Source organism: Melospiza melodia, chromosome 5 (genome assembly GCF_035770615.1).
Source record: "Melospiza melodia melodia isolate bMelMel2 chromosome 5, bMelMel2.pri, whole genome shotgun sequence".
Lineage (NCBI taxonomy): Eukaryota > Metazoa > Chordata > Aves > Passeriformes > Passerellidae > Melospiza > Melospiza melodia.
This window is the reverse complement of record NC_086198.1, coordinates 19,999,834-20,017,167: the sequence shown is the minus strand read 5'-3', so window position 1 is coordinate 20,017,167 and position 17,334 is coordinate 19,999,834. Positions and strand designations below refer to the sequence as shown.

At 45.1% G+C, this 17,334-nt stretch overlaps 2 protein-coding genes across 4 annotated transcripts; one reads left to right on the top strand and one right to left on the bottom strand.

The window, feature by feature from the left end:
• Positions 1–67: 67 nt before the first annotated feature.
• Positions 68–11,699, bottom strand: HGSNAT (heparan-alpha-glucosaminide N-acetyltransferase). 3 transcript variants are annotated; one of them, XM_063156511.1, is made up of 15 exons: positions 11,195–11,325; positions 9,551–9,620; positions 8,873–8,942; positions 7,851–7,957; positions 7,318–7,394; positions 6,671–6,701; positions 5,627–5,787; positions 5,179–5,288; positions 4,643–4,764; positions 4,116–4,242; positions 3,910–3,996; positions 2,704–2,781; positions 2,526–2,596; positions 2,277–2,389; positions 68–1,269 (listed from the first exon to the last, which is right to left on the bottom strand). In XM_063156511.1, exons 2-15 carry the CDS (start codon positions 9,553–9,555, stop codon positions 1,088–1,090), a joined length of 1,341 nt encoding a protein of 446 aa, XP_063012581.1. In that variant the 5' UTR covers positions 9,556–9,620; positions 11,195–11,325; the 3' UTR covers positions 68–1,087. The 3 variants fall into 3 exon arrangements, with proteins under 3 accessions (XP_063012581.1, XP_063012582.1, XP_063012583.1); XM_063156512.1 differs by lacking the exons at positions 68–1,269; positions 2,277–2,389; positions 2,526–2,596; ... (2 more) ...; positions 4,116–4,242; positions 4,643–4,764 and adding exons at positions 10,562–10,683; positions 11,603–11,699 and having other exon boundaries at positions 5,258–5,386; positions 11,195–11,334; XM_063156513.1 differs by lacking the exons at positions 68–1,269; positions 2,277–2,389; positions 2,526–2,596; ... (3 more) ...; positions 4,643–4,764; positions 5,179–5,288 and adding exons at positions 5,304–5,443; positions 10,562–10,683; positions 11,603–11,699 and having other exon boundaries at positions 11,195–11,334.
• Positions 11,700–11,976: 277 nt separating this feature from the next.
• On the top strand, positions 11,977–16,143 carry POMK (protein O-mannose kinase). Its single transcript, XM_063156502.1, has 2 exons — positions 11,977–12,472; positions 12,984–16,143. Exons 1-2 carry the CDS (start codon positions 12,185–12,187, stop codon positions 13,755–13,757), a joined length of 1,062 nt encoding a protein of 353 aa, XP_063012572.1. The 5' UTR covers positions 11,977–12,184; the 3' UTR covers positions 13,758–16,143.
• Positions 16,144–17,334: the final 1,191 nt, after the last annotated feature.

Sequence of the window (17,334 nt, the reverse complement as noted above, 5' to 3'; positions counted from 1 at the left end):
TAGCATTATACTAAGGTGTGTGTCATAGTTCTTTTTGTCTTTGCACATACACAGAGAACATAGCAAGGTATTTCAGGTTTTTTATTAGCACTAGTTTGGAAATCACAGCATGAGTGAATTTCCTGAATTTCCAAAAACTGTTATCTTACATGCAATTGATCTGTTAGGTCTTCCTTGTCTGCAGAATTCTACCTGTATTGCTGGTTTTCAGATTCAGGGTCCTTAAGTAAATTCATGTAGAAAGAGGATTGTTTTGATTGAAATTTGGTAATACCCAAGTGATTATGCAAAGTCAGTAGGAAATGGCCTTTCTGCACTCCTAGAGTGTAGCACATGAAACTCGGACCTCATCCATGCAAGGGGTGTGTTACACAAAGGCCCAGAACATGCACAGATGGGCTGCTAAACCTGTAGGAGCAGCCTGCTGATTAATAAGTCAATAGAGGAGATTTTAGGCTTCAGCAGGATCCTAAACTTAAGGGTTTGGTTGAATAAATGGGAAAAATACAATGAAGCATGATCAGCTGATAGCACCACCAGGCTGCGACACAAAGGTGCCCCCAAGCTTTCCCAGATGGTCACTGGCCAAGTTAAATGTGTGCCAGTAGCCAGAGGGGACAGGCATGCAAGAGGTGCCAAGGATATATACAAACCCCAGACCACCTGAGTTAGGGGGTTCTGTGTCAGGGACTGCTACCACAGGCCCTTTCTGACAACTCCTTGCAGTCACCATCCCCCATCCCTTGCAGTTCCTTTCATGAACACCATCAGGCTGTCTTAGGCTGCCTAACTGTTAGGGTATGTTCAGCTTCTCTGTATGAAAGAGGGAAATCAGTAAAATATTTACAAAAGATGGAAAACAGAGAGCAACTGTAATAGACTAGTAAGTTTTTGTTAAATAGAAAAATACTGTCCCTTAAATCACGTAAAAGTCTTGATGATGACTTCCATGGCACTGTAAACTTGAACTAGTATCCCTTTTTAGTAATATAGCCTGAGTGGCAGTATTTCAGGCTAATCCACCATATTTCAGGCTAATCCACTTGCCTCATCAGAATCTAGGCCTGCTAGACCTTGACGACCTCTATCAGATTTTCCAAAATATCCTTTTCCTGTAAAGTATGTATGATATTATGACCCAAAGAGTTGTTGCAGTGAGGTTTTGAGTCAGATGCTCTGCGTGGGATTGACTGTCTTGCATCTTCCACTTAAAAGGGAAGTAGTTTGCAAAAACTTGGTGTCCAATGTATACGAGGATTGAGTTCATTCCTGAAAGGAAGCACAGGGTTATACCATCTGAAAGAACAGGTATGGGCTTGCTTCAGAGCAAGCAGGCAGAGGTGTGCCAGGCTTATAAAAGAGAGTGGCACCAAGACAACAACTGCTAATGTCATTTGCCCCAAAGATGCTACACACTGTTTTCAAATACAGTCTGAGGGGTTCTCTCCCCCAAAACATTTATTAAAAGAAATACAAATAATCTCTGTGCTAAATTGAAAATACAGCCAAATCAGTATGCTGCAATTATATTAATAAGGAGAATAATAACAGTTACTGTTTTCAGAGTGGATGAGTGCCAACCAATCTGGTCAGATCTGCTGCCTGTACAAACAAATGCTGACTGCCCTTCAAAGCTCTGGGGTTTCTGGTAGGAGGTAAGATACCCTGCTGTCACCCTGCCTATTTTCCTACCCAGACAACAGGAACCAAAGTTGCTGAAAGGTCCCCTCTGCTGTGGCTTTGCATTCTCTACTCATGTTTGCTGTGTCCCCAGTGTGGTTAAAACCACAGTGGCATACTTTGGGAAACATGCTTATCTAAAATCACAGAGACACAACCTACACAGCAGCCCAGGGGATTTAGTCTTCCACATCTTCAGAAGTGGTATTACTCTGTTGACAGGCCTGTGAGTTTCCCATTAGGTTACACAAGTCTCAGCAGTCCCTTCCAAAACCAACTTTGAACAGCTGTGGTATTTTGCTTGGTACTAGGCAGCTGTTCACTGGGACCTTGACTTGATACCAAACTCAGAACAGTCATTAGGCAATAGCAGCTTTTAGTCCTCATTTAAAGAATTTATTGTCCCTCTCTCCTAAATATCTGGTCTCAAGTGTCCCAGTTCTATGTAAAGGTTCCACTCAATCATTCTGGAATCCTTCAGGTGACCTCAGTCTAAATCCCTACTTTCTTACAGACAATGGAAGCGAAGAAAACAAAACGATAGTATCAGTGCAGAAAGAATTGTAAGGAATATGTCTCCTGATGTTTTTACTGACCTGGGTATAAAAATGGAGCACCTGACCACCATTTCTTGACATCCACAAGGTAATATATCAGCAGTAATAGGATGAAGGCAAAACAGCTCATGGTTGTCACATATGATATTGACCTACAAACATTTTCAGTAGAAAGAGTAATATTTAGAGAACTATGTGATACAGACCTCAATGTACAAAAGATAAAACATTCTCTGAGCTAAAATAGTACTTTAATGAAATCATATAAAATGTTTGATCTCTGCTTACCATAAGTTCTTGTTTATGGGAATAAACCCTTCTTCTTTAGAACATTTTGTCAAGATAGCAGAAATAACTCCCTGAAACAGAAAGTCAAGTTTATATAACCACTGCAGCATGTTTCAGAAATATTTGCATTGCATTAAGATACGTGTCTTTTAAAGAGCTACATAACTATCAGACTTACCATTACTATGCCCCATATGATGAACCGACTCATAATTTGTTTGGGCTGGTCTTTGTAGAACAAAGTAATTTTTCCTGCCTTATAAAAAAATTACAAAAAAATAATTAATGCCCATTAATGTAACCACATTTCAAGAGCCAGATATATTTTCCACCAGCTACCTGTGCTAAGATAGAGACCATGAATGGGATTTCTATCAGCCAGGTTGCTGAAAGCCTCAAAATGAGGACTCTTTGTAAAGAATGGACACACAAGGGGAAAGTATGTAAATGCAACCCAATCAGCAGTAGAAGTGCACCTTTTCTCCCTTTCTTTCTGTTAACTGAGGAAGGGGACAAGCCTCTTTATTAGGTCAACACAACATAATTGAGCTCCCTCTCCCTTGGTAAGGAACACCACCAGAGCCAGCCCCAAGAGCTTCTCCACAGCATCCCTGACCCACCCAGAGCACATGCTTCTTTTCATACACCACTAAGCAATGTGTCCTGATAATTCACTCCTCAGTGTCACACTTCTCTTCCAAGCTCTGCCTCACAGATATTCCAAATCAGTTTTTACCCAGTGCTACATGTGGTAACATTTCTTTCCCAGCACAAGAGTTCCAGTTTGGTTCACAGCTGCTGCACCATCAGAAAAGCCAGCAGTGCATCAAAACTGCATCAAAAAGTGCAGTAGTTTAAACAGTTGTGACCTGTGAGCTTTTGGTGTTGGTAACACCAGTATGAAGCCCTGCATCTCTCTTGTCAGGGAAGGTGAGCACACAGCACCTGTGCAAGATGGTTATCACTGCACAACAAGCAGAAAATCTGCAAGGGGGAGCAAGTACATCTGCAACTTTTGAAACTCTTACAAATGAAGCTGTGCAGTTTGTATGTTTCAGCCTTATTTTCCAACATGCAGAGCCAGCCTACTCCCAGCATAAGCCCAGCCTTGAAACATCAGGTGTCTATTTTGCAAGCTTTTTGTGTCCATCCCTTACAAAAACTGAGAAGAAGTCTCAGTGTATCTAATGCAAGCTACTGCCATGTTAGTTTCCACTTCTCTGGCACTCACCTCAGGCTAAGCCATTGCGAAAGCATTGTTCTGAAAAAGGTTTTGTTAGAACCAGTCTCAGCCTTATGTAAAGAAACCCAGTTGCCTCCCCACTTCCAAGTTGCCTTCAAATCTTCCCATTATAGCATGCAGCCAGAAAAAAAAATGAGGTACCTGCAGTCCCAAAAATGCCATAACAATGCTATTTATGGTCCCCAGGATCCCTTCAGGATCATATGGCATCGTTGATTGGTAAATCACCTTAGAGAGAAAATAGCTGTTACAGAGAACCCAAGCAACCAAACTCCTTTCTTTTAAATCCCCCTGCACATATAATTCCCAAGCCACTCCTGACATACTGCAAACCAAAAACTACTTACACCTGAAGAGGGATGCTGATACATATGCTTTTCTCCAAGAAGCAAGCGGTCAATGTAACCTGCTGCTCCTCCAGTGCAGTTGGGATACTTTCCAAAGTCCCCAATGCCCCCAGGACCGAGATAGCCCCTAGGACAGAGGCAGAGAGGTTGTAGCACAAAATGTTGTTACAGTCCAGCTGCACAGCCACTGGCCCACTGACCCAGCACACTAAATGCTCTGTTTTCCCAGGCTAGAGGCACACATTGATGGCACTGCAGTGATCATGTATTGCTGCACACAGACCTCAGGGAGATTTTAGTCCTCTTCTTTAGATAGAACGGAAGAGTGACATCGCCTATACAACATCTGGTACTTTAGTACCAAAGTAAAGAAAGTTTTTTCACATGATGGATGCTTCTTTTAACACTGCTGGCCTGAAAGCTCTTCCCTCCATTCTTTCCCTATGGCTAATAAAATGTGCCCTCTACTCAGTAGAAGAGAACCAACTTGACACTCCAGATTAAGTTGTCTGAGTGCATGGTCTTACCTGGGACAATCTGGCACTGGTAACAAGAAGGTCAGGCAGAGCCAAATTGTTTCTAACACCAGAATAAAAATCCACTGTGGCCAGTAGGGGAGAATATCCTGCAGAGCAGGGAATCGTCCTTCCTGCATGAGATGGAGGGAGGGGGTGTTAGCTGGCAAGTAAAAACCATGCCCATGGGGACAACCTGCACTTCCTGGCAGCCAGTCTTGTACCCCAGATACAAGAGGGAGAAGTCATTACAAAACTGGGTTCTACCAATAGAACTTTCATTTTCACAAGCAATTTCCAGACACTTAGTTACTTGGGGCAGGGGGGAGAAACAAACCAAAACAAAAGCCCTTAATGTTTTTTAGCTTGGAAAATGTCAAAAGGAATTTTGATTCATGCATAGAACAAAAGCCTTTTGGGAAAACAGAAAGGCCAAAACCCAGTATTACTTTCCCCTGCTGTGAAAAATCCTTGCCAAAATTAACTGAACAAAACGCAGACTACAGGATTTATCAGTTCAGTTGTCAGAATCTCCCCACATAACTCACCCAAGTCCCACTATCAGCCCTTGTAAACAGGAGTTCAAGAGCAGCAACCACCAGGTATGTGAATCCCAGCCTCTGGAGCACGCCTGGAATACGCAGATTATCCCAGGACACTGGAAGACATGCAAGCAATGTGGAAGAGGAGCAGACACAGGCTCTGCTGTAAATACAAAAGTGATCCTTCTTCAGGGAGAGCTGAGATCCACTGCACCTGTGGGTACAAGGGACACCTCCACTCTGCCGTCCCAATTTTCTGTACATCAAAGTCCTGGGAAAGTCATTAAGACAATCAACAGTGGTTGGCACAAGAGTCTTAAGAGAGAGAATTTCATCAGTGCAGAACTGAACAGCACTCCACAAGATACCATCCAACTGTTAAAGTTTTTGCAGCAGCCCAGCCAAGGAGGCAGGAACAAGTTACAGAAATGCAAGGAAGACAAGTTCCACTCACAAGGTCCAAGGCAGTAATTGGGATTCACAACTATGATTCCCAGCAGGATTAGCACAAAACTCCTCCAGATGATTTTTCTAAGCACCTTCCACTTGGAACTTCCCCACCTCAGCACGGAGCCCAGTGCCAATGCTATTGATGTCCCCATGATGAACACAAACCTGGAGAACAGAGCAGATGGGAAATGGAGCTGACAGATGTCTCATAATATGTATGAGTGACAGCAAACACTAAAGCTGGCAGAGTGGCCTGCATTGGTCCAACAGAGATGCATGCACTGAGTGAAACTGGGTGATTTTATTTCCTCTGATTGCTAGGAATTTCTAGGCTACTGAGCTTGCACTATGGGACACTTCTGCCTTTTTCAGTGGTCAGTTGAGGTAGGGTTGTGATTGCAGTCGGCTTTTTCCAGCAATTCACATTATACCAAAAAAATCCATTACCCAGAATCAAATTAGCATCTTCAGAACAGCCAAACACCAGCTTCAAATCTATGATTCAAATTCAGAACTGACCTACTCCTCTCCTCTAGCTTAGGTTCACAGTCCAAGTCCAGCTCCCTACTCCAACAGAATCCAGAGCTGGTGTAGAGAAGCATGTTAGGGGCAGATGGGATAATTGCTTCTCCATAAGACCATTCTTTGGTTATAGAAATATCAGCTTAATCCAAAACTTATTTGGTTCCTTTATCTATGGATACACACCAGTCCAGCTTTGAATCTTGCCAGACTGGCAGCTTTTAACACAGTGGCATGGCATTGAGCTCCTCAGGGATACTGCACTTGCACAGGCAGGGTAACCCGGGCCTTGTGTGTGGGAAGGAGGAGGATGTGGGCACCAAACCACTTAGCTCTTCTACTGGTTCATAAGGGTTATGTTGTTATATGTTGTTATTTGTAGGGGCAGACTCCTATTGACTGTTTTACACAAATTCATCCCTCCAAATACATTTCCACATGGAGGCAAGGTGCACACAAAGTTCCACTTGCAATATTTAATACAAAGAATCACTTGATACAAAAACTACTCTTCAGGAAAACTTACCATGGAAACACCAGATCTGCCACTGTTAATCCTACAGAGAAATACAAAGGAGCGTGTTACCTATCTTGAACCCTCCTCACATTTAACTATATTACTGCTGATTTTCTAGAGGAATTGCAGGCTGCTAGCAACTATTTATGTCTCAAAACCTAAAACATGTTACAAACAAAACCTACAAAGAGCTAATCATATTGCTTCACTGCATTTGCCACTCTTCAAAAATAGGGTCAGAACTGATTGCTGTGCCTTGGGAAAGATTTCAGGGATGGGATCCTCGCTGTTCTCCCAGGCATTACAATGCTTGACTTCATCCCCATCAGCTTACCAATCAAGGCATTTTGTTTTTACAGCACTGAGCAACATCAGCTTGACTAGGGTCATTTAGCAACCCAGGAAAGTTAAAGATATGACCCTGTATCACAAAAGAAAAGGTTACACACAGACTGTGATGTGAAACCATGCTGTCATGAGGAGGACTACACTCTGCTTTGCCCATTTAACCAACAGGCAGATTCCCTGCTGAGGCAAACCAGGACAGCATCCCAGCCTTTGGCTGAGCAACAGCTCACTGCAGCAGCTGCAACACCAACCATTTCTAGATACTGCTGCAGTTAAAACCCAGAGAAACTGTCTCAATTGTACTTTACCATTCCAGCTCTCATGTTTGAAGAACCAGTACTTTCCTCCTCCATAGTTAACAAACACCATAATTACAAGAGAGAGCCTAAAAAGACAACAAAACCACAAAGTATCACATGTCGATGAAATGCATATTTATGAACACAAAGTTAATGATTACTACTCCCACTGATGCATTTCTAAATCTGAGATTTGATTTATTTTATTTTTAAAGCAAGATTTCCTAGGTTTCCAGCTTTACCAACCAGTAAGTCATGTTTCAAAAATCTTGGGTGGTGGTGAACCAAAGCAAGCTCCTTGTAGCATTTCCACACTGAATACGTTGTTTTTTTGCATCATCTGCCACAACTTTGATGTCTCCTCAAATTAGATCAATTACAAAATATTTTGGAATATCTGAGAATTAAAATCTTGGTTAACTTCCAAGTAAAACAGACCACCTTGAACTGTCCATCTGCTATATATTGCCACACACTGTCAAACCACTGGAAAAGTGTCATTCCCCTTGGAAGAGCTGCTTTTGAGCAACTCTTAGGCTCACCCTCGGAAGGTGTCCAGGGACCGCAGGCGCTGCCGCGAGCTCGAGCTCCACGACTGCGGGGCAGGATCACAGTTAATGGAGTCTGTGGTGTTCGGGGATCCGAGCTCCTTCAGGAACAAACCAGACACATGAAGAGCACATCAGCAGCTGCACCAGCTGACTGGGGAACAAAGGATAGTAAACTGCAAACTTTCACACACACAGTCTTCATTGTCCCTGTCTTTTGTCTACTTCTAACCTCTTCCTGGCTTCACCACATTGCAATAATGCCTGCAGATGCTCCAGGCTACCTTTGACCAGGCAGAAGAACGCAGTGAAATGAGCCTGTGCTTCAGACTCATCAGAGCTGGGTCCCCTCCAAATCAACCAGAGACTTGCCAACACTCTGAGTACTGCTTTACAACAGAGCTGAGCAGATCCAGTTGCTAACGCTCAAACAGGAGCCCCCCACCCATCAGCACTTGTCTGACACCACAGAGAGACTTTGGAGATTGCTCTAGAGCTCTGCTTCCAAGTCTTTTGATTCTAGACAGGTTTGGACCTCTTCAATATGAAGCCCAGACTCTGATGAACTATATACATTCTACTACAAAATGAGGATCCCATACAAATGCCGGTTCTAGGGGTGCCAGAGAAATTCTGACTTCATTTTTTTTGCTAAATTCCTGCTGTGCTGGAAGCAGTAATGAAGGCTGTGATTTCCCTTACACTGACTATGTTAGAAGGGAACAGTATTTTTACCAACACATTTGTTTCAAAGGAATTAAAGAGGGCACAAAGATGTATGTTCAAAACTTGCAAGAGCTTTACAAGGAATCCACTACACTTGCATGGAAACCCAGTCTAGCACTCTCCATTGACATAAAATTGCCTATCTGACATCAGTACAAGATTTGCTAAGGGGAACGCACACAAGGGGAAGATGATTAGTAATAAACAAGTCCCCAGATGTCCAGATAGTGTGTGTTTCTCAGAAATGCAAACATTACAGAATGCAAACTAAAGATACTGTGGTCACTCACGGAGTTAATCATACGATCAGTTGCTCTGGGATTCAGTTTCTTGTAAACCCAGTTTCTGACTGGATCAATTCTGAAAATGAGTAACAGTTTAAAACACAAAACAAAGCCAAAAGTACTTTATAGTTAATTTCACCTTAATAGAAGCTATTTAGCAGAATAAAAGAGAAGTTTTGACAGTTCCTATTTCTGTTTTTACAGCTCACATAGGTAATACTGAGATTCAGCCAGCACCTAGGATCTCAGTTAAGTCCAGCTGTGGAAATACACTGACACAAGCTCATGTTTGGGGGTTTTATTCTCGGGTTGCTTACAGGCAAAGATGATTTACACCTTTCAGTAAAGGGTAGAAGGTTGCATTTGTTACATGTACTTTGGTCTCACTGCCTTGGATTACTGATCCAGAACTAGACAAGGAACAAGGGACATCAGGGTGCAGCAGGGCATTTGTGAGGTTACAGTGAACATCAGTTGCTCTGCACACAAACTACCAAAGCTGCAAGATATCCCTTGAGTGAAATTGCATTACTCTGCATTTCTTGCCACATGTGCCACAACGTGCACATGGAACCTGATAACAGGATCTGATGTGCAAGCAGGGCTACAAGTGAGACTCCAAAGTATTGCCACACTGAGATGTGTGGTCTTAAACTGGCACGTGCAAGGAAGAAGTTCACTTACTTCATGAGAAGGCGCCCAGCAATCAGGAGAGCAAGGATCCCCACGTAAACCAGGAAAGCAAAGAGAATAGCTACATGAAAAGGGAAGAACACAACTCTATAAATGATCTAACAAAACCATCCAGCAACCTGGGCTTGGCCAAGTGAGACACAAACACGACACAAAGCCCAACTCCTCAATCATTATCCCCACTTCTCCATGCAATAAACATCCCAGAGGAAAATCAAAACCCACAGCAAAACCCCCAAACTACCCAACACAAAAGCAGGTTAGTTTCAAAGTGCAGCTCAGTGACTCCACATCTCGGCATAAAAAGAGCAAAATAAAACCACATTGCATCACAAGACACTAGTGAGAGAAAAGCTGATGTGCTGTGATATGTTCTGAAGAAGGAAGTAGAGATTTCAAAACAGCCTCAATGTGAAGAAGATAGGGGAAAGGGCAATACACCTAGTTAGCAAGCATGGAGAATTTTTCTTTACAGTTAGGAAACTGGAAGAACTGAAGAATAATGTAATGGAAAAGAACAGACACAGACAAGAGTTTGAAACAGTCCTGGATAAGAGATGAACAAAAAAGAAGGTAGAAGGTCAGGTTCTAAATTTAAAGTGCAACAACAAATAAAAATCCAAACAAACACTGTGTGAATTGTTTCCCATTTTGTGAGAGAAGATAGAGGGAAGAAGAGGGAGGATTCTGCATATATACAAAACCATGCAGGGAAACAGGAAGTAGTGTCTCCCTCCAGACACATACCCACTGATTTTTCTGTACTAATGCCTGCTGCAAAAATGTTGAGGGCAGACAGGATATCATGTGAAGAGGCCTGATCCTGGTCAGGGCCTCAAGATGGGTGTATAAAACATAGGGAGGATGTCAAGAAAGAAGAGGAGCAAGCCCATGACAACTCTCCAGCACAACATGAGTAGCTGCACAGGCTTCTTAGGAAGCTGGTTCTGCTGGGAGACATGTGGGCTGTAGAATGAAAGGGAAAAAGAGAGCGCTACATACGGAGGTAGCTGTTGATAGGGCCTTCATTGATGATTAGGTCACAAGAAACAGTTTGGTTGCTTGTACTTATGGTCTTTACCACGAGGGAATAATTGCCAAACTCTCCAAAATGATACTGAATTCTGCAAATGATAAAGGAAACAAAACTTGGTGAGCCACCCCCAGTACATGCAGGTACCACTGCAGCACTCAGGGGGGCTGTCAGCCTGAGGAAAGGCAAGCCAAAAACTTGGACCCAACACTGTGATCTAACACAGAACTTTCCTCTTCCAAGCATTACCCTCCCCTAACCCAGCATCAGTTCTTTACCACACATGCACTGCCATCATTTGTCTTCTTGAGCTAGAGACTCCCTGCAAGAGAAACCAGGTGCTTGCACATGCTGCCTCAATGAACATCGTTTTTGCTCCTGCTCGCACCTTTCAGCACAATTCCAAAGTACACCACACTGTTACAGCTGTGGGGTGAAGGCTGAGCTCTAGGTCTAAAAGTTGGGAAAAAGGAGGAGATGAGCAGGCAGTGAAGAGGCACATGGCTCCAAGGGAAAAAAAAAAAACCCAAAAGACCAACAACAAACCAACACAAATAGAGGATAGCACCTATCCATGTACTCCCTGGGGCTGGGCCACCTACTTGCAGAGATCTCTGTCACCCACAGAGCTGTTGAGCAGCAGGGTGAGTGGATGCTGCGTATCAACCATTACCGACGCCGTGCCTGGTTTTCTCAGGCTCTCGTTGCTTGGTGGGACAAACGCCAGGAACTGATACAAGCACTGTGGAAGAAGAGGGTGAAGGGAGCTCATTAGTGCCAAAGGAGAGTGAAACGGGGTTCTGCCTTGCACGGTGGCAAAGACAAGGAAAGATGCCACGGGGCTGGAGCATCTCCTGCGGAATTCCCTGCGTGCTGCTCGAAGGTAAAACCGAAGCGAAGCGACCTGACGAAGCCGCGGGGAGACGCCGGAGAAGCGGAGCAGCCCCGCCGCTGGCCGGGCTGTCAGAAGCGGAGGCCGGGGGTGACCCCCGCCCGGCACAGCCCCTCACCTGGTGGCAGGAGCCGGAGCGGGCAGCGACGTTGAGGCCCGGGGCGGGCAGCTCGTTGCGGACGAGCAGCAGCGCCTGGTCCATCCGCCCCGACCGCCGCCGCTCCGCCGCCGCCGCCGCCCCGCCGCGGGGCCCGGGCGCGCCCTGCCCGTCGGGCTGCGAGAGGCCGGGCGCCATCAGCAGCGCGCCGAGCGCCGCCGCCACCGCGGCCACCAGCCCCGCCGCCGCCGCCATCGCGCCGCGCTCCGCCCCGGGGCGGGGCCGCCGCCGCCCCGCGGGCCGCGCTTCCCGGTGTTTTCCGGGGTCAGGCGTCCCTGTCCGCCCGCCCGCCCGCGGCTCGGGCCCGCCTGCGCGGAAACGCGGGAGGATGCGCAGCGCGGCGAGCGTCGAGCTTGCGGCCGCCTTTAACACGTCCCGCTGCCACGCGTGGCCGCTCGTCATAGGCTGCAGGCGCCGGAGCGCGGTGCCTGCGGGACTCCTGGGCAGCCGGCACTGAAAAAGCCGTAAAGGCGTTCATCCCCCGGTTGGGAAGAGGGTTCTGCTTAGCCTCTGTCTTTCACGGAGGATGCGGAAGGCACGGCCATGGAAAAGAAACCGCATTTCGTTAGGAGGGAGCTTCTTCCCAGAGACGTGCCATCCATCTCGCTGGCGTTACTGCTTGCGGCCGTCCTGCTCCTTAATGCCTTTCTCTACCTGTACCTCAACAAGTTTTCCAGCTCTCTGGGACGTGTCGAAACGGACTCTGGCCTCTGCCCTTTTGGGCATTTCAAATTCGGAGCGGTGAAGAATTGTTCCCCGTGGCTTTCCTGCGAGGCCATAAATAGGGAAGTCAGGAAACTCAAGTGTGTTGGTGAAGGTGCTGTGAAAAAGGTGAGTTTGGATTTTCTTTCTTCTCTTCTTTGGATAAAGAGCTTTCACATTTTGCTGCCTAATTAACGCCAGCACTGCTGTTATGATTATCCTCTCAGCAGCTAATTACCGTAGGCATCCGCGACCATATGGCTACTGATAAGGCGAACACAACAGGTACGAGAGCATAACCTGGGCCACCTCTCTGACACCAAATGACATCCAGCTACACAAGCAGAATCACAGACTGGTGCAATCCTGGCAGAGTGAGACTGGCTATTTGGGTGATATAAAATAACTTAATTCATATGCATTGTCCATGCCAAAGAAAATGTAGGAAATCGTGATATAACTGTGGCATTGGAAGGGGCTTGCTGTGACAGGCACACGGCTCTACCTAAAGCTGACTGTGCCTGGTGACTGTAATTTGCAGTTGTGACTAGCCAGTCACAGGAAGAGGTCAGCAGCAGCTGGTAGCTGTTCATCGAAGAAGGCTCTCCACGTGTCTTATGTGTTTCTTGTATGTTCTCAGGTCTTTCTTTCTGAGTGGAAGGAAAAGAAAGTGGTCCTTTCACAGCTCACCAACTCCGAGCTGAAGGAGGACTTTCTCCATGGACTGAAGATGCTGAAAGCCCTTCAGAGCAAGCATGTTGTTCGGCTGCTTGGCTACTGTGAGCAGCAGTTCACAATCCTCACCGAGTACCATCCTCTTGGTTCACTGAGAGGCCTGAATGAAACTCTCCACATTCCCAAGTACAAGGCCATGAACACCTGGCATCGCAGGCTGATGCTTGCTATAGACTATGTGAGTGTCATTCGGTACCTGCACAGCAGCCCCCTGGGCACCTTAGTGATGTGTGACTCCAATGACCTGGACAAGGTTCTCTCCCAGTATCTCCTGACAAGTGACTTCCACGTTCTGGTGAATGATTTGGACGCTCTGCCTCTTGTGAACAGGAGTGCTGGCAGGCTGGTGAAGTGCGGTCACAGGGAGCTCCGGGGTGAGTTTGTAGCTCCTGAGCAGCGTTGGCCCTATGGAGAAGATGTGCCATTCGAAGATGACCTCATGCCTCCCTATGATGAGAAAACTGACATCTGGAAAATCCCAGATGTCTCCAATTTTTTCTTGGGCCATGTTGAAGGAAGTGACATTGTACGACTGCATCTGTTTGACATCCATGCAGCGTGTAAGAAGAAGGACCCGGCAGAACGGCCCTCTGCCCAAGAGGTTTTAGACACCTACAAGAAAGTTTTAACTCTGCTTATTCGGGAGGCAGCCATGCCTAGTACTAGAGAAATGTTATAGTGAATCATAAGGCAAACAACACGCTGGGGTTTTAAGTTAATGTCCTTCCTATTTATGTAGCTTGCCTGATGGGCAAAATCTCTGTCCCCAAAACTGAGAAGAAAAGAACAGCTGAACTTGTACCTCTTGATTAAAAGAAAAAAAAATCCCCCCAATCCAAGAGCTGTGCAAGCTTTCCATTGGCATGCTCAATCTACCGTTGGAAGAGGAGGAGGGAGAGAAAGGAAGTTGTGTGGGTGCAGGGAAAATTTGTTCCTTAAGAAATGATAAATTTTCTTTTGCAACATATACACAAAAAATATCTTAAAAATTAGAGAAAAACAGCTGAAAAAATATTGGTCTACCTTAACTTGTTGCTGGAGACTGGAGAGCAGAGACCATGGCATGCCCCCCACAAGCTTTGGGCTGATTACTGTGGCTTTGGCCTGTGTTGTACCCACAGAGCCCTCATCTACTTTCCCATGCAGTAAAAGCAGTGGTCACTCAGAAGGGAGTACCCTGTTTCACCAGGGCCAGAGCTGCAGTGGCAGTCTCTCCCTGCTGGCTGGGGCATAGGCTGTTTGTGGAGCTGTATGGCTGTTGCTCCTGTATCCCACAATAGCAAGTGTGTGGCCACTTCTGAAAGCAAGAAGATGATGCAGATTCTGAAGAGTCTGCTTACAGACACAGGTTCTTGGTTTTCAAGCCTTTGTCCTGTGTTATTCCCAGATGAGCTCTTCCAAGATGAAGCCGTCAAATGCAAGTCTCTCGCCCCTCTGTAATCCACAGAAATGCTGAACACTTTGGAAAAGAGCTGAAGCGTGTCTTTATTTTTTTTTTCATTCACCTATCTATCCTGGCTTAGTGTCATCATGATTTGATGGAGAGGAGAATAACAAGGAACTGAAAGAGAATGTGACTTCCACAGCAATAAGCATTAAACACAACCTTTGGAAAAGAAAATTCCTGTATTCAGAGCATACAACTCTTTTCAAAGTCCATTAAGGATAAAGGAAAGCTGCTAAAAAGTAACCTTTTTGGCGTGTTAGGAAAAAGCTTGAGGTAACCTACATGGATGTAACAGCCTGGTACCAACAGCTAGAAAGGAAGAGCAATGATGCCTTAATCCAGCAGTAGGCTGTGTTTGGTGGGACTGGGATCCAGGGTGTAGTCCCCTTGGTGAAAAACCAGGAATAATATGAATGAGAAACATGAACTCCACCATTGTCCACCTGAGGACTTCCTGTGCTGTGGACTAAATCTTTGAAAGGCCTAAGAGACAACTTCTATATTGTGACCTGAGAGGTGATTTCTAAGCAGAGAGGTACACTGTCCTTTTTGCTCCTTTTTGAAGAGTTTGGTTTGTTCTTGTCTGTGCTGCTATTCCTCTGCACATAAACCAGCCATGTTCTGACTGCACTGAGATCATGCAGTCATTTCATAATGTACAATGTTCAAATCTTGGTATCAGAATTTTATTATAAATTGGAAAAATCTCCTGCAAATAAGGAAATTAATTCCTGATATCATACAATACAAGCTGCTGATTATGCCTTTCCTTTCCCTCTGGGCAATGTCTTTTCTTAAATTAGACTTTTGCCATTTTCCATTTATTCATTCCTTCCTTGCAGCTTTCCTACTGAGGTTGTCAGAAGACAAAGCTTAGAAATCAACTTTTCCAAAAGAGAGCAGTGATTGTGGATGCTTTGGGTTTGTTTTGGACTTTGACTCAAAACGCCTAAAAGAAGCATGGGGAAAAGAAATGCTCTGTTGAAAATGCATCATCCAGCCCATGAACTCTTGACTTGTTATTGTTAGGGTTAGAGTTCTACAGTTCCAGTATGAATACAAGATATGCAGCAGTTGAAAAAGTCTCCTGTTACAGCACCTTGAAGCCAGGGATAAAGCTTTAAAGGGTCAAGAGTCACATCTTCTGCATGTTTCCCCCACAATAATTTGTTACCTTTTGTTAGCCATCGTGTACACTTGAAAGGGAAATCATCATCTGATGGCTGTAAATAACCATTCCATGAAGGGTTTTTAAGAGTGTAGCAAGGACAGACAAGAACCTGACAAACATCTTGTGCTGGTGTCTCTTGGTTAAGACAAGCTTCTGCTGGGATTCTTGCCCTGTTGTGTACTGTTGCACCTTGCAAACAGCCATATTAATTTCACCAAGTGAAAAAAATGTGGAAAAATTCTGGTTCGGAATAATTATCTTGCCATGGAGATGATTCCCTGTTCCTGGATGAAATAATCACAAATTTTTTTAGAAAGAGGTGTCTCCCTAAACATTCACCTTGAGCAGTGGCTTCTCCATGTCTCTTTCCCATTCCCTCCCCTTCAGCTTGTGTGTTGTTCAGCATTGTATTTCAGCAGGAATAAATCAGATTTGTTCTGAATACTATATTATGGAGCTGCAGTTTATTTTTTGGGATGTTGTTTTTGTCTGTGAGGAAACACTAGATGGCAGCATGAAGGTCAGTTTAGAGTCAGTTATTAGCAGCTGCCTCTGAAGCCCAGACATGGACAGAATCTGGCCTTGCTGCCAGTATTTTCCTAGCAAACTTCCCTTAAAGGTAAACCCCTTAAAGATATCATTGTGTTTGCTTTAGTGAGTTTGAGGGAACAAGACAGATAGATATAGGGGCTGACCTGTTGGCCACACATGCCACTTCCCCTTTAACTTGCTCATGGACTTTGTGTGATTTACTGTCCGTTTCTATCTCAACCTGGTGGGACCAAAACCAAGTTTGCATGTCACCTCCTTCCAGTCTTTCTGTAAAATCAGATGTTTGCATCTTTCTATTCTTCCTTGCTAGCTCCTTCTGCAGTCTCGTTTGCATGAATCCATCCAGTCCTTCCCACATTTCCAGCTTCTTTTCCCTTAAAGGGAAAAGGCAAGGCATGACAGAGAGGGGGAAAAGGGGCAGGACAGCCCTACATGCAGTAGTCTCCCCTCTTTCCAGTTCTCTTTTCTGGGCATTTCAGTCTTTACCACCAGTCACAGCCTTTGATAAACATTCAGGGACTTTGCTGCCTCAGTACAAGCAGCTCTTGTCTGTCCAGTGGAAAGCATCAGAGGATGAAGGGCAGGAAGAGGCCTGTTCACAGCTGGGAGCCTGCAAGTCCCCAGCCAGCTCTAGACCAGTGGCCATGACCTCCCCTGCTAAGACCACTGCCACAGTTCTGCCTAACCTCAACAACAGCTGCTGGTTCTTATCTCAAGCTCTGATCAAGTGTCCCACATTCCTTTCCCACAAAAAATGCTTCTCTGGCAATGATCATTTTCTTGTTTCTTATTGTATTACTCTTCTTCCATCCCAAAAAGCCAGTCAAAGAAACTGCACAACGATGCAGGTCACACAAGAAGGACAGTGATTGATGCTTATCTCCTTCAGAAAACTTCAGAGGAGGTTCCCCAAACCACCCTAGGTAATCAGTGCCAAGGCAGATATGATCCCAGTCATTCCAGGGCTTTTATTTGCTGTCATTATCAAGATGAAGGCCCTGGGTCTGGCCCCTTTCCAAGGGTCAGAGCAACCCTTTTGCTGAGGTTAGTGTAACCACTTTACCCTTCTCTTTTGGGCAATGCCTC